The sequence below is a fragment of the Triticum urartu genome, unplaced genomic scaffold (genome assembly GCF_003073215.2).
Source record: "Triticum urartu cultivar G1812 unplaced genomic scaffold, Tu2.1 TuUngrouped_contig_4951, whole genome shotgun sequence".
Classification (NCBI taxonomy): domain Eukaryota; kingdom Viridiplantae; phylum Streptophyta; class Magnoliopsida; order Poales; family Poaceae; genus Triticum; species Triticum urartu.
Window position 1 is genome coordinate 1 of NW_024115584.1, and position 17243 is coordinate 17243.

Here is a 17243-nt window from a genome sequence, read left to right on the forward strand (position 1 = left end):
GGGGAAGAGCGAGTTATCGAGCAAACCTACGAAGTTCGAACCAATCTCAGGAACCGGTTTGGAACCATGGGTTGAGCCTGGTTGGAAATAGAACGGTTCAAGCCCATACCTAACCACACCAACCTATTATTCACACGAAACTGAACCCAACCAAACTGTTAGCAGATACTCCCTCCATCCTAAAATTCTTGTCTTAGAATTGTTTAGATACGGATGCATCAAGTCACGTTTTAGTATTAGATACATCCGTATCTAAACAAATGGAAAACAAGAATTTTGGGACGGAGGGAGTACAATCCATTAGCGACCAAACCAAAGAAGCCTACTTGATTAAACTGAACCAATACACCCGGTTATACGAAAACCATCCCAGGTTTGCTTCTAAGTTCAACAGTAAGAGGATCTTTGTTTTGTTTTTGGGCGCATCTACTGGGCGGCCGGCTGCCCAGTAAAGCGATCCAGCGGCCCGGTCAAATAAGGTAAGTATTTGTCCCTTTTATTGTCAGAAAAAGAAAACAAAAGAAACAGCCACCCGTCCTACCGTTTGGGCAGCCGTTGCATGCATGCGTCTAGTGTTTGCATGCCGATGCATTAATGTTCCTTACGTTCGTCTCTTGTGCATTAATTTTTGGTTTTCAAAATTATAAAAGACATATCTTCTAAACCGCGTGTCGAAATTCAGATCCGTTTTCACCGTTAAAACCCTCACGGCGTGCTCTTTAAAAATAGATCCCGCATGGGGATGTTTCGATGAACTAGTCTTCCTGCCAACTAAACATCAATATGTGTGTAACTAGACTACATGCTGCGCCAACTGAGTATATGTATGTGCCAATAGTCCTTCTGTCAACTAAACATCAATATGTGTACAACTAGACTATATTTCCACGCCAACTGAGCATATGTGTGTGCCAATAGTCTTGCCAACTAAATATCAATGTGTGTGCAACTAGACTACATTGCCGCGCCAACTGAGCATATATGTGTAACTAGTCCTGTCAACTAAATATCAATGTGTGTGCAACTAGACTATATTGCCACGTCAATTGCGCATATGTGTGTGCAACTAGTGTCCTGCCAACTAAACATCAATATGTGTGCAACTAGACTAAATTACAAGCCAACTGAGCATATGCATGTGCAACTAGTTCCTCTAGCAACTAAACATCAATGTGTGTGCAACTAGACTACATTATAAGCCAACTAAACATTAATGTGTGTACAAACTAGACTAAATTACAAGCCAACTGATTTTAAAAAAAGTTGTACCTTATAGTACTAAAGTTGCACAATGCAGTACTTTAGTTACACCATATAACACCAAAATTGGCATCAAAAAAAATTTCGTCAAAACATATCCACGCGGGATCTAGTTTTGAAGATCTCGTCGCGATGAATCCAACGATGAAAAAGGAACTGAATTCCGACGTCTGGTTTAAAAGATATGGCTTTAAAAGAATTTGAAATCCCGAAATAAAAGTACGTGGATCTGTTTTTTCTAACTGATGAGACTAGTATGAACACATTTAATGCCAGCACCCACATGCGCTACGAGACAAAAAATACACATGCATGTGTGTGACAGACGCGGCCGCTCGGAAACACCAAAAAGCGCAGGGCCACTTTTTAGATTTTGGGTTTGTTTTTTTACTAGAAAACCATTTCTTGGATCCCATTCGCAAGATGCAACAGCCCAGCCCAGCCCAGCCCATTCCGATCAGCCACACGAGTCCATCAAGGGAAGGCATCGTCCTCTCTCTCTCTCTCGCCCAAACGAAAACGAAGGGGAAGAAGAAAAGGGGGGAAACTGCACGCGGCGGCGGCATCCACCGCCGAATGCGCCCCCAAAACCAAATCCCTCCACCAAAACCCCAATCCCCATCTCCATCCCCATCCCCATCCCCATGGCGACCGGGTCGCGTGCGCCGCGACGACGCCGCCCCCGCTCGCCGCCGACGCTGATGGACGACCTCGTGCGCGAGATCTTCCTGCGCGTACCCGTGGACGACCCCATGACCCTCGTCCGCGTCGCCGCCGGCTGCAAGACCTGGCGCAGCATGCTGTCCGCCCCCGACTTCGCCCGCGAGTCCCGCAAGGCCCGTGCGGCGCCCCGGCGTCGCCCGCGAGTACCGCAAGGCCCGTGCGGCGCCGGTGCTGGGCTTCCTCCACAACACCACCAGCGAACCGGAGGATCGCTTCGACTCCTCCCACTTCGTATCCACCGCGGCCTTCCGCTTCCGCCCGCCGGCGCACCAGGACCTCCTCTCGCGCTGGGACGTCCTCGACTCCCGCCACGGCCTCGCCCTCTTCCACGCCCCCAAGAGCAAGAGGAACAAGGGCTTCGTTGTCTGCGACCTCGTCACCGGCCAGCGGTGGGAATTCGGCGACCCCGAGTGCTACAACGTCATGTGGTGGCCGCACGGCGATCACATGGACAAGCGCATACGCTGTAGTGCCACGGTGCTCTGCGCCAAGGCCCAATGTGACCCGCTCGACTGCCATGGCGATGGCGGCCCTTTCCGCGTGGCCTTGGTGGGCACCGACTATAGAAACTTGAGATCCCACGCCACCGTCTACTCGTCAGAGACTCGTGAGTGGAGGGACACCATCTCTGTTCACAACCTGGATTTCGTCAATGGCAGGGGGAACAGTGCTGTTGTGGGAAATAAGGTCTATGTCCAATGTATAGAGAGTGACAAAGTCGTGGAGTACAACATGCATGAGCAAAAACTATCTCTGATCACCCTGCCATTTGAGGACCAGGAGGGGATCGACGAGAGCATTGACCTCATGGGGGTGGACGACGGCAGTCTGCTGTTTGCATCCGTGCTGAAGGCTAAACTCTGCCTATGGACTATGGAGGCTGGTCCCGGCGGAGCTGCGGGGTGGGCGCGACGCTGGGCTATCGAGCTCAAACCATCGCTCCCTGCTCGTTGCCTCACAGACAGGGCAAATACGCTGGTTGGCTTTGCTGAAGGTGTTGGTGTCATCTTCCTGAGTACAAGGGCGGGGCTGTACGCAATTGAGCTCAATTCAGGCGAAGGCAACAGGGTTCGCAAAGAGTTCTTCGATAAGATCATACCCTACAGGAGCTTCTGCACTAGAGGTACATATTACTAGCCTTGTACTGTTTTTCCAACATGTACATTTAGTCATGAATACTGATCACATCATTGGCTACTATTATAGTGGTTGATGGTTTTGCTTGTAGCTTAGCTTGTTGGATAATTTTAGTTCGGGGGTTCCCGGTGCGCTATATGATTCCTGAATGTCGATGAGTATGTACAGTTTTTCTTTCTTTCTGTTTTTTGTACATAACTAGATAGATATCTGTATGCAGGTCTGCTCGTTTTTTCCAGTTTCTTGGTGATTTGTAGAGATGTAGGAATCCATCCTTTGTGCTGTTATACTATTCAGGCATTGAGGCGTGCTGCAAACCTGGGTGATTGTAGGCAACCATGAATTTGTGTTGATATAGGCCAGAGAAAAAGATACAGTAGTTGTGTGGTATTGGTGTTAGGCAGATTAACTAGGGAGTTGACCAAAGAATTCCATGGTGAGTGTATAGTTGGTGATTTATGCATCGTTCGTTGGCTGCTCCAGTATATATGTTGCACTGATTAGGCCTTATGAGTTGAAAGATTTGCCGATCAGGCCCTAAGATTGCCAAAAGCAGTTTGCAAAACACTTAAGTGATCGGAACTTTGCTGTGAGCCAAGTGACTTCGGGCATCCAAAGCTCCCTGTGGTGTTTTTTATAGGATAACGTAATCCCAGGTCTGCACTAGGCACTTTCCTATGAGTCTGCCCAAATGAAATAGGCGATTTATTTATTTTGTACGTCCAACAGGTCCATCTTCAGTTTTATTTTGGATGCTTGTAGCTGAACCTTAGTTTCTGCCAATAGAAATGGGAGAGAAAACTCTCTTTCATATTACAAATAAAATAAAAGAACCTCAAACAGATCCAGATCGAATCGTGTTGTGATGTGGATGCTTCCTGCTATTGGTTGGTTGATTTGGACAAGTAGAAATGAAATGATTCTAAGGGGCAAAGTGTGCTCCTCTCCTACTTATCATATAGTCTGATGAATCTTTGTCTCTTATGATGCAGCAATAGGGGGTTTGGCCGACCTCGCACGCGCAGTTAGCCGGCGTACAGGAGCTTCTGTACTAGAGGTACATACTAGCCTTGTACTGTTTGTCAAACATGTACATTTAGTCATGAACACTAATAACATCATTGGCTACTATTATAGTGCTTGATGCTTTTGTAGCTTAGATTGTTGGATAATTTTAGTTGGAGAGTTCCCGATGTGGTATGGGATTGCTGAATGTCGATGAGTATGTACAGTTTTTCTTTCGTTCTGTTTTTTCTGCATAACTAGATATATATCTGTATGCATATCTGCTAGTTTCTCCAGTTTCTGGTTGATTTTTAGAGATGTGGGAACGAATCCTTTGTGCTGTTATACTATTCAGGTGTTGAGGAGTTCTGCCGACCTGGGTGATTGTAGGCAACCATGAATTTGTGTTGATACAGATCAGAGAAAAATATACAGTATTTGTGTGGTATTGGGGTTAGGCAGATTAACTAGGGATCTGACCAAAGAATTCCATGGTGAGTGTATAGTTGGTGATTTATGCATCATTGGCTGCTCTAGTATATATATTGCACTGATTAGGCCTTATGAGTTGAAAGATTTGCCGATTAGGCCCTAAGATTGCCAGAAGCAGTTTGCAAAGCAATTCAGTGACCAGAGCTTTGCTGTGAGCCTCGCGCACCCAAACCTCCTTGTGATATTTTTGATAGGATACCTAATCCCACGTCTGCACTAGACACTTTCCTGTGAGTCTGCCCAAATGAAAGAGACGATTTCATTATTGTGTACCTCCAACAGGTCCATCTTCAGTTTTATTTTGGATGCTTGTAGCTGAACCTTAGTTCCTGTTAATAGAAATCGGAGAGGGAACTCTCTTTCATACAAATAAAAGAACCTTAAACAGATCCAGATCGAATCGAGTTGTGATGTGGATTATTCCTGCTATTGCTTGGTTGATTTGGACAAGTAGAAATGAGATGATTCCGAGGGGCAAAGTGTGCTCCTCTCCTACTTATCATATAATCTGATGAATCTGTTGTCTCTTATGATGCAGCAATAGGGCGGTTGCCCGGCCTCTGATGAAGCTTCACGCGCAGTTGTTGGTGCTAGAAGGATATAACTAAATGGCGTCAGGACCTGGGTTTACTGTTTGCTGCCCAGGAAGAATTTGAAGTGAACTTGAGCCTCATTTGCTGCTGGTTGTGTTGAACAGTTTGGTTAGGGTGGATGCGATTTTGTTCCATTTGTGCTTGTGCCAAAAACTTGAGTCCGTTCGTCCGAGTTGGGTGCAACTCAAACTGACTGCGAGGAGAAATTTTGGTGATCCGTTGATGGTTTTGTGGCATGAATTGTTGCAAATTTCTTCTTCCCTATCTTTGGCTGATAGAGATGATATTATTGCCTTGAAAATGCACTATTCTGGGATTTACGGTGTACAATCTCTCTATGCATGCAGTAAGAGATTTCAGGTGGGTCTCAGTTTTACATACCTGCTTTGTGCCAAACTAGAATTTCCACCAGGTTCACGTGCTTCTGTGGCCTCTTTCTTAGTCACAAACTTGCAGTAGGCTTCTCACTAGGGCCAATGTGACTAAGAAACAGACAGATCACTAGTTGATCAACATGCCTTTTTTTTTCTTTCTATTTCTAACTTGTTCTTTGATTGCCCTGTGGTGGTGGCCCGAACTTTCGAATTTTGTTCAGATCGAGGTAAGAACAGATTATGAACATGTTGCTAAACGCTGGCGCTGCAATGGCAAGGATACTGTTGTTACTTGTTAGTATGCTTTGTGTTGCTGTTTTGTGGCACTTTCTGGCAACATCGTTGTGATCTTCACCTTGGTAAGACAACCTGGACTGGAATGCAGGTCTTGTGGCAAAAAGATGACCTTCCAGGTAATGGATGAGGATACTGTTGTTAGTATACTTTATTCATGGTAAATCCAAAAGTACTGTTTTCATCTTAGCAACCTCAACGGCAGACAACTAGCAGAGCTACATACAACGTCTAGTGACACAGAAAAATGGGAAGAACTCAAATTCGTGTGTAAATACTTCGTAAGATTGGAGATTTGGGGAGTCTTTCCCCTCCTTTACTCGTGTGTATTTGAGAAAAACATGTCGTGATCTAAGCTAAGTGCAAAAGCAAAAGTATTCTCTCGCATTCTTAGCTCGTTTTCATTTTCATGTAAAAAGAGATTAGCTCATACTCTCTCCGTTTCAAATTACTTGTCGCATAAATGGATGTATCTAGAACTAAAATACATCTAGATACATTCATACTTGCGACAAGTAATTCGGAACAGAGGGAGTACATGTCATGGTGTGCCGACTGGACAAACATATATGCCTAACCTTTGAATGATCAATGTATGTTGATTTCTTTTTTTTTGACAGAAAATGTATGTCGATTTCTAGTTTATAGAGAATTTACCATTTTTTAGTGGGCTTGCCATTTATAGTGTTTCTAGATCAATTTACCATTTCCAGTTTTTTTGTTTTGTTTGAGCAGATACCATTTCATGGATCCCATTTGAAAGACGCAACAACCCAGCAGCCCAGCCCAGCCCATTCCCGTACGCGATCAGCCACAGTCCACACGAGTCCATCATCTCTCCAACAGAAGAGAAGGGGAAAAGTGGGGAAAACTCCACGCCGCGGCAGCTTCCACCGCCGAATGCGCCCCCAAATCCAAATCCCTCCTCCACCAACCCCCAAATCCCCATGGCGACCAGGCGGCCTCCGCCGCAGCGCCGCCCCAGCTCTCCGGGGGCGCTGATCGACGACCTCATGCGCGTGCGCGGGGACGACCCCGCGAGCCTCGTCCGCGCCGCCGCCTGCTGCTGGAGCTGGCGCGGCATCATGTCCGATCCTGAATTCGCCCACGACTACCGCAAGTTCCACGGCGCGGCGCCCGTGCTGGGCTTCCTCTACAATGCAACCCACATGACAACCCAGACCGCAGTTCGCGGCGAGAGGCGTTGGTACTCCTCCCACTTCGTCTCCACCGCCACCTTCCGCCCGCCGGCCTGCCGGGACCGCCGCAAGTGGCGAGTCCTCGACTCCCGCCACGGCCTCGCCCTCTTCGACACCCCTAAGAGGCACGAGGACTTCGTCGTCTACGACCTCGTCACCGGCGAGCACTGGGAAATTCACGCCGATCCCAAGTGCCACTACTTCATGTGGTGACCCGACGACGACTACGACTTGCACGCGAGCCTACGCTGCAACGCCACACTGCGAGATGGAGGCTGGTCCCGGCGGAGCTGCGAGATGGACGCGACACAGGGTCATCGAGCTCAAATCATTGCTCCCCACTCCTGTCCTCTTGGACAACTTCGGCGTGACGCCGGTTGGTTTTGCTGAAGGTGTTGGTGTCATCTTCCCGAGTACAAACGCTGGGTTGTACACGATTGAGCTCAGTTCACGCCGAAGCAAGAAGGTGCACAGAATGCAAAGCATCGAAAAGGTCATTCCCTACATGAGCTTCTACACTGGAGGTATACAGAGAAACCACTTCTACTGTTTTTCAGACATGCACTTGAAGTTATGAACACTAAGCACACCATTGACTACTATTTCAGTGTGCTTGTGCTTCTAGCTTAGATTGTTGAATACGTCGCGAGTATGTAGCTTTTTTTCTTCTCATTTTTCCGCATAAGTAGATAGATACTGTATGCAGGTCCGCTCGCTTTGCTTGGTTTTCTGTTTGATAGCCATTATGTTCCTACGGCTACATCATGAATTAATCATCAACGAGCAAGGCATGTTGGCCATCTCTAGTTCATTCTTTTCCTATTCTAGTGGCGCACAATTACGAGAACATATCCAGTACTTTCTTTGTGTTCTCTTGCGACAAATCACAATATAGATAGATGTCATGCTATAAAATTCAGGATTCAAATTTAACCCATAGCTAGAGAAACAAAGAAAGACATACTCGGTTTTGACAGTAGTAGCTGGCAGCTGGATTGTCTGTTTCCCCCTTGGTGTCAACAGTTCTGGATGTCATTGCATTTGTAATTTCCTACAAACAGTTTTCACTGGAAGAAAGTTTTGTATACAATGATGGAATGAGTATTACCACGAATTCTATAAATGATTGAACATTTAAGCCGTGCCTATGTGTTAGTAGATATGAATGAGATTTGCAGGCTAGATCGTAGAGGCAAAATTAACAGACTTGGCTTTACGAAATTGTCCAGCCATGATCTAACGAACAAATTACATTGAAGTCTATATATTCATTCATACTTCTGCGTTGAGTCATGCCACAGGCCTGGCTGATTGTAGATAGCCATGATCAGGAGTTCAGGACCCTGGCCATGAGATTTTTATTGTCATGCTTCTTTTGGTGCTGATACAAACTAGAGGGAAAGTAGACATAAGTAGGCTCCTCTCTACTCATGATATCATCTTATGAAGCCTTGTCTCTTATGGTGCAGAATGGGGGCTGTTGCTGGCCTCTGATGAAGCTTCACCCGCAGTTGGTGGTGGTACAACGATATAACCAAATTGCATCAGGGCGATGGGATCTGTCTACTTTCGCTGCCCAGAAGCTTTTTGAAATGAACTTCGGTGTCTTCTGTTGCTGGTTGTGTTGGACAGTTTGGTTAGGGTTCATGCGCTTGGGCCGAAACTAAGTTGGTTGTTCTGGGTGTGTGTATTGTGTTGGACAAAGAGTCATGTCGATACTGATGGACAGGGGAGGTGGTGTTCAGAAAGATAAAAGGAACAGCCGAGGAACGGTTTATTTTCTCTCCTGAATTTGGTAACAGTGGCCCGTATGTTCCTATGGCTATATCATGAATTAATCATTAACAAACAAGGCATGCCGGCCATCTGTATTTCATTCTCCATGGTGGTGTTCTAATTTCCCTATTCTAGTGGTGCACTTACACGAGAACTTATAATTTATTTGTGTTTTCTGTTGACAAATCACTGCTAGGTAGACCATGTATATGCTATGCTATAAAATTCAGGATTCAAATTTAACCCATGGCTAGAGAAACAAAGAAAAGCAAACTCGGTTTTGGTTGTAATAGTTGGCAGCTGAGTTGCCCGTTTTCCCCTGGATGTCAACAGATTTGAATATCATTGGATTTGTAATTTCCTACAGAACAGTTTTCATTGGAAAAAAAGGTTCTTTGTACAATGCAAGTGGAAAGAGTATACTGTGAACTTTATAGATGATTGAACATTCAAGCCCTGCCTATGTATTACTCCCTCCGTCCCATAATATAAGAGCATTTTCGACACTATACTAGTGTAAAAAATATTCTTATATTATGGGACGGAGTAGTAGACCTGAATGAGACATGCATTTGTAGTTTAGATTGTAGAGGCAAAATTAATAGACTCGGCTTTCCCGAATTCTGCAGTCCTGATCTAACACACGAATTATGTCTAAGTCTACATATTCATTCATACTGTTGGATAATGAGCAACTTGCTCTTACTGAGGGCCAAAGGCCAGTACATATACATGTGTGACAAAATGCAGAAAAGCCCCTTATACAATGGGGATGTACACAATGAACTATACACATCTAACACCCCCCCCCTCAAACTCATGGTGGATCAACAACACTGCGTTTGGAGGGGAAAAATCCATGCTGCGCTCGAGTCTGTGCCTTCGTGAAGAAGTCAGCTAACTGTAACTCAGAGGGCACATAGTGAAGAGCGAGAGTCTGATCCTGCACAGCAGCACGCACAAAGTGGGCATCCACACCGATGTGCTTGGTGAGCTCATGCTTCACCGGGTCACGCGCAATACTGATAGCATCGGTACTGTCGGTCAGGAGAGGAGTGGAGTTAGTACCAGACACACCAAAATCCTCAAGTAACCACCGTAACCAGATCACCTCAGCCGTCAACATAGCCATGGCTCGCAACTCAGCCTCTGTACTCGAGCGAGAAACTGCAGTCTGTTTCTTTGTCTTCCAGGCAATAAGAGAGCCACCAAGAAAGACACAGTAAGCAGACAGCGAGCGTCGATCAGAAGGATCACTAGCCTAGGTAGCATCAGAGTAGGCCTGGAGCTCAAGAGAGCTGGAGCGAGGAAAGAAAAGGCGTTGAGAGATCGTGCCACGAAGATATCGTAGAACACGGAGGAGGTGACTATAGTGGACAGAGGTGGGGGCTGAAACAAACTGACTCAGGATGTGGACAGGATAGGAGATGTCAGGACGCGTAACAGCAAGATAGACAAGGCTGCCAACGAGGTGACGATAGCGAGTGGGATTAGGAAGAGGGTCACCATTAGAGGCACGAAGCTGAACGTTGAGCTCCATAGGAGTCACAACGGTGCGCTCATCACCAAGAGCAGCGCGAGCAAGAAGATCCTGAATATATTTTTCTTGGGAGATGTAGAAACCATCAGGGGTCGAGGAGATCTCAATCCCAAGAAAATAGCGAAGTGGACCAAGATCAGTCATGAGGAACTGTGTCGAAGGCGAGCCTTAACAAAGGCAATGTACTCAGAGTCGTCACCAGTGATGATCATGTCATCAACATAGAGAAGGAGAAGAGTCCGGCCATGAGAGGACGTGTGAACAAACAACGCAGGATCATGATTATTGGGCGAGAAACCAGCCGCAGTTACCACAGAGGCGAAGCGCTCGAACCAGGCGCGAGGGGCCTGTTTGAGACCATATAGGGAGCGGCAAAGTCTACAGACCATACCATCAGGAGCAAAGTACCCCGGTGGTGGCTAAACATAAACCTCCTCACGCAACTCGCCATTGAGAAAAGCGTTCCGAACATCAAGTTGAGAGATAGACCACTGACGAACAGAAGCCACAGCAAGAAGAGTGCAGACAGTGGTCATATGGGCCACAAGAGCGAATGTCTCATCATAATCTCGCCCCCTGCTCCTGCGGAAAACCACGGGCCACAAGACGAGCTTTGTAGCGCTCAAGAGAACCATCGGAGCGAGTCTTAATCTTGTAGACCCACTTGCAGGTGATGGGACGGACACTGGAAGGAAGAGGAACCAGATCCCATGTGCCAGAGCGCTCAAGAGCAGCAAGCTCTTCAGCCATCGCAAGCTGCCATTCAGGCTGAGTCATGGCAGTCCGATAGGAAGTGGGCTCAGCAATAACAGAGAGACCGTACCGATCAGGGGAGTAGCGATCAGGCGGGGGCGAGGCCGAGCACGGAGTTTGTGAACCGGGGGAGGCGTGAGAGGAGGTGCACCAGAGGTGGAAGGCTCGTCAGAGGAGACATCCTCAGTACGAGATTGGCGAGTATAGTGGAGAGGAAACAGTGAGAGAGGGGAACGAACTAGAGATGATGATGGAGAACTGGAGGGGAAGGATGAAGAAGGCGGGGTTGGTGATGAATGAGAAGGAAGGAGAGGTGCCGGAGGAAGAGGTGATACATGAGGCACATAGCAGGATGTATCAGGAAGGAGAAGGAAAGAAAGGTCGTCCACAGAGAAACTCGAGGATGGAGAACGTGGGTAGTAAGAACGAGACTCGTCAAAGGTCACATCACGCGAGATACGCAAGCGACGACCCACAGGATCCCAACATCGATATCCCTTGTGCTCACCACTGTAGCCAAGGAAAACACACTCAACTGACTGAGCAGTCAGTTTGGTGCGTTCTCGGGGCGCAAGAAGAACATAGCATACGCATCCAAACATACGAAGGGCTGAGTAGTCAGGAGAGCGACCAGTGAGATACTGCATAGGAATACCACCCTGCAGAGCGGACGAGGGCTGAATGTTGATGAGATAGGTGGATGCGGAAACAGTCTCAGCCCAAAAGTGGGGTGGAAGAGAAGCAACAATCATCAATGCACGAGCCGTCTCAAGCAAATGACGATGCTTTCGTTCGGCAACGCCATTCTGAGCATGAGCACCAGGACAAGAGAACTGGGCAAGAGTACCCTGTTCCGCGAGGAAACCACGCAACAGCTGAGAGATAAACTCTCCAGCGGAGTCAGCACGAAAAGTACGAATGGGCGTGGCAAACTGGGTGTGAACCATGGCAGCAAAACGTTTGTATATAGGGAGAACCTCGTTACGAGATTTCATGAAGTAGAGCCAGGTGTAGCGAGAGAAATCATCAATAAACAAAACATAATAGCGATGACCACCTTTCGAATCAAAGGGAGCAGGACCCCAGACATCAGAATGAACTAAATCAAAAGGACGTTGAGATACAGACTCACTAGTAGGATAAGGTAACTGAGTCTGTTTGCCAAGTCTGCAACCATTACAATGTAAGAAGACATCTCCAGATACAGACCCTAAGAGGCCCTGACGAACTAAAGAAGACAAGCGAGAGCCACATATGTGACCAAGGCGATGATGCCACTACTGGAAGGACGCAGACGAAGAGGCAGCAAGAGCATGAGAGCTGGCAGAAGTGGTGGCAGCGGAAGGAACACAAAGCCAGTAAACCTCCCAAAGGCCCTCTGACTCACGGCGCCGGGGGCCAGCACCAACCAAAGCCTTGGTGCGACGATCCTGAATGGAGCAAGAGTCGATATCAAGGATGACATGACAACCAGAATCAGTAAGTTGAGCAGCGGAAAAAAGATTCATGGTAAGGCGAGGAACATGAGAAACACACGGAACAGAAAAAGATGGAGTGGAAAGAATACCACGACTAGCAACAGGAAAAGAGGTGCCATCGGCAGTAAGAACATTAACAGGCGAATCAAGAGGTCGGAGAGAAGACAAAGCGGAAGAATCAGAAGACATATGAAAGGAGGCTCCAGAATCCAGAACCCACGAAGATGTACCTGACTGTGTAGATGCTGGTGATGGTGAGGAAGAGGATGCAGTCACAGCAGCAGCAGAGCCAGTCGACGAGGAGCCTGAGGAAGCAAGAAGACGCTTGAGGCGAACAATGTCCTGGTCAGTGAGTGACGGAGTCGAGGAAGACACAGGAGGTCCGATGGAGGAGGAGCGCCTCTGGTCTCTCTTCTTCTGGCGACAATCAGACTCTGGGTGACCTGGCCGGGAGCAGTAACCACATGCAGTGTCACGGCGCGACGTGCCCTTCTCAGCATATGGATGACGGCTTAACCCCCCTGAAGGAGTAGGCAGGAGCGGCGGAGCGCTGAGGCGAGCAGGCGACACAGGAGCTCGGGCGGCCAGTACTGACGGAACCAGAAGCAACCCTGCAGAGCGAAGGCGGGTCTCCTCAGCACGAAGCTCAGCAAGTATCTCTGAGATAGGAACACGACCACGAGCAAGCAAGTGAGCACGGCGGGGCTCAAACTCAGACCGGAGACGAGATAAGAACTCATGGACCCGCTGAAACTCGAGATCAGACCGAGTAGTCTGACAACAGCGACAGGTTCCACAAACAACTGTCCGAAGAGAGTCAAGCTGGCGCCAGATGGTAGAACACTATGAATAGAACTCATCAACAGAAGAATCACCTTGCTGAAGTGCGTGCTCCTGGCGCACGACAGATAGGTAGAGAGCATCACCAGAGGGCTGATAGCGCTGACAGAGATAAGACCACATCGCTGCAACCGTGCCAAGTCCCATGAATTCCGAAGCAAACTGAGGGAGGACACTCGCAGTGAGAACAGCAGCAGCTCTAGCATCATCATTGCACCACTGCGTGTAAACAGGCAGATCATCCCGGTACACAGAGAGAGCGTCGGAATAAGCAGATACCTGCTGATCATAAGCATCAACTGCAGCATCATCAAGAGCCTTGGCTGCATCCCGATCAGCCTGAGAAGCATCAGCAGCAAGCACCGGCGGCATAGGAGCCACGGGCGCAACAGGGCATGGCGGACAGGGGACCTCACCAGAAAGAACACCACACAGAAGGAGACCACGCATATGAATACGCATGAAGCCTACGAACTCAGCGTAGTTGGTGCCATCAAAGATCACCGAGCACCGCGGAACAACAACATAGCCCGAAGATGACATACTGAGATATCCTTTTTTTTCAACAGCTGCTAGAGGCCCGATCTGGATCTGCCAGAACCGCTCACGAGGCCAGAGACCGAGCGGGGGAAGCGACCGGGCGGACTAGGCCCGATCTGGATCGGGAACCAACACAACCCGAGGGGAAAACAGCAGCACCCGAGGTCAACCGGCGACCGGAGCAGAAGAGGAGGGGCCGGCAGGCCCGGACGAGAGGCAGATGGACGCGCGCGCTCGAGGGACCAGGGCGAGAGGAGGCCTCGCACGCTCGAGAGATCCCAACCGATAAAGGAGCGGGAGGAGCCGACCGAGAGGAGATCGGCAGCTGGAGCAGCGGATCTGGTCGGGGAAGCAGCGGGAGCGGCCCGGACGAGAGGAAGCCGGTGGCGTTGAACTGTGGAATTGAATCCCAGCCGGGACAACCCAGGGGAGCACGGGCATGAGCACGGTTAGCGACGAGCAGAGACGAGGAGAGCCAACCGGAACAGAGTCGGGGACGGCCGGAGACGAGAAAAATCAGGAGCAGAGGACGCACGGAGTTGCATCGTGCGGGAGAGAGGCTAACCTAACATCTGATACCATGTTGGATAATGAGCAACTTGCTCTTACTGAGGGCCAAAGGCCAGTACATATACAAGTGTGACAAAGTGCAGAAAAGCCCCTTATACAATGAGGATGTACACAATGAACTATACACATCTAACACATACCTTTGGATACCACTGGGTTTGTTCGCCATTGATGCTTGCCTTTGCTTGGCATTGTTGAATAATACATAATACTCCCTCCATCCCATAATATAATAGCATTTTTGACACCACTAGTGTAAAAAACGCTCTTATATTATAGGACGGAGGGAGTACTATATAGTCGTATGCATTGATTCGATGCAAAGCCCAGGGGTTAATCCTCCTTTTCGAAAAAGAAACAAAAATATGGAAAAAGGTTCTGTATGCAATGTAGGTGGATTGAGTATACTGTGAATTCTATAGATGATTGAACATTTAAGCCTTTCCTAGATGTTAGATCTAAATGAGACAGGGATTTACATGCTAGAATGTAGAGGCAAAATTAATAGACATTGCTTTCCAAAATTCTGCAGACATGGTTTTGTTCACTAAGTATGCACTAGAGAGCATAAATTATTTCGAACTCTACATATTCATTCATATTTATGTGTTGCCAGGAGAGCATGCAGTTGTCACAACACAAATTAACAAGTCTCACTCAGAGCACAACGCAAACAGTTTGTCACAAGTCATAACAGAATTAAAAATCTTGTAATTATAGTGACGCTGGATCAACTGAACACTTGGATACAAAGCTACCATTTCTATGTATCCAACAAAACCGACTGCTCCTCTGAAACCACGTCCAAAGTTCAATGCTTCACATCATTACTCACAAAAGGCTCCAAGCATTTCTCCACAGAAACTTGGACAGCATTCATGCAGCTCCAGAATTCATCTAGAAGGCATAATGGTCTAGCGTTAGTGCTTTAGTCCGCTGCAGTGATAAGGATACAGTGACATCAAACATGACAAGCTACTGCAGTATAGATGGATCATTGTTGTACAGGTTAATAAGATTAATGGCTATGTCATTGATCATAATGTTACCATTGTGAAATGGCAGCAGGTTCTTCGTGATGGATGGATGGATGGCCCATCTCATGGCAGTGGCATTCTGTCCCCAGCGTGATCTGAATAGATACAATCAGAAATGAGACTATGGTATTCCAGTTTCATAACATCATTGTTCTTGGTGCACATAAAGCCGTTGATACTTCATGTCCTAAACATAACTGTTACTAAGAACGTATGTACAAAATTTGCTAATCGCAAGAAAACTATCATACAATGCGCTACATGTTTAGATGCCTTGAGTGTAGAAGGTTATTCAAGGAGTGACTTGTCATGGAATCTTGGTCATGTTGCAGAGGTTTTCAGCATTGGTCGTAACGCAGCTTGGTTGCTCTGTGGCTTGCCTCATCGCCATTGGCATGAGGTTCGACTAGGTGAAGCATGCATCGTGGTAGGCGTGGTGGGTGTGGTTGCTAATCCCTGAGATGAGCGTAGTAATGTCCGAAAGGCGTTGTACCCGGCTTCTTTGCCCCTTCTTCATAATGCAATGATACACATGCTTATGCGTATTCTAGAAGAAAAAAACCCTGCCATCGTACTCAAGAAGATGACGCTTTCTGGAGTGCTTAATTTGAGGCCTTAGTCTGTGTGATTGTGAATATAGGCACCAAGCAGTAGCATGAATCAGTTGGTCTCATGTACATCCATACTCTGAATACACAAAATGTTGCACATAATCTGCTAGCTATTTTGGGGCAGATCACTTCCAATTGGCCACATAATCTGTAGTTTAATTAGCTCCCACCATCTTGGGTTTTCACTTGGGAAGATATCATTGAAGTTCAGTGTCTTATACTAAATTTGGTATCTGAGTCTGTATGATTTTCACAAGGGAAAATTAAAGATTTGAAGTATGTTTGAGCTAAAAACAAAAAGAACAAAGTAACAGCCAAAGCATGCTGGAATTAGTTGAACTTCTAATTGTCAAGCAGATATGCTGTAGTTATCATGGTCTGTTTTTGTAACAAAGTAAGCATTTCAAGCTGGCCGTAGGGCATACTTAAACCTTCAATACATCCACTTATACTGATTAAATGTTTGCTTCATGTCATTTTGCTGTATTGTTAATGCTTTGCTTACTTTATTTGCCAATACAAGGTTATGAAAAAGTTCCCGGGATTAAGAATTACTGTTCTTGGAGATGGAGCGTATATGTGCATCATTATTCAACTGCTAACTATTTTGCTGTTATCAGCACGACACAGACCTGATGACAGATGTGCTTATGTTCATCAGCATTCATTATACGGCATTGAATAATTTAGAGCACTTTATTCTTGTTTTCCATACATAGCAAGAATTATGAGTCGTGGAGTCGAGCGCCGAGGTTGAGTCATGGACTAGTCATGACTAGTCGACATAGTACTGTAGTACTCAACTTAGAGTACTCGACTACTAATACGGTAATACCTAGTATGTAATATTTACTATATATTATACTACAGCAATATACAATAAAAATTGAGTTGATCCAGAGGAGGATCACAACAACATAGGAGAACAGCAAGGGGAGGAGCACACAGCAGAGGGGTGGATCCACAGGAGGAGCAGAACCAGCGGAGGGAGAGCGTAGTAATGCTACTGGGCACCGATGGC

General features: G+C 47.0%; 1 protein-coding gene and 1 pseudogene across 1 annotated transcript; both read left to right on the top strand.

The window, feature by feature from the left end:
- Positions 1 to 1749: 1749 nt before the first annotated feature.
- Positions 1750 to 5569, top strand: LOC125528553. Its single transcript, XM_048693004.1, has 4 exons — positions 1750 to 2096; positions 2137 to 3106; positions 4113 to 4177; positions 5156 to 5569. The coding sequence occupies exons 1-4, from the start codon at positions 1905 to 1907 to the stop codon at positions 5159 to 5161; spliced, it is 1233 nt and encodes a 410-aa protein (XP_048548961.1). The 5' UTR covers positions 1750 to 1904; the 3' UTR covers positions 5162 to 5569.
- Positions 5570 to 6763: 1194 nt separating this feature from the next.
- Positions 6764 to 8948, top strand: LOC125528554 (annotated as a pseudogene).
- Positions 8949 to 17243: the final 8295 nt, after the last annotated feature.

Coding starts and splice junctions, on each gene's coding strand:
- LOC125528553 (XM_048693004.1), top strand. CDS start 1,905: ATGGCGACCGGGTCGCGTGCGCCGCGACGACGCCGCCCCCGCTCGCCG. Junction 2,097..2,136: donor TCGCCCGCGAGTCCCGCAAG/GCCCGTGCGGCG, acceptor GAGTACCGCAAG/GCCCGTGCGGCGCCGGTGCT. Junction 3,107..4,112: donor CAGGAGCTTCTGCACTAGAG/GTACATATTACT, acceptor CTTATGATGCAG/CAATAGGGGGTTTGGCCGAC.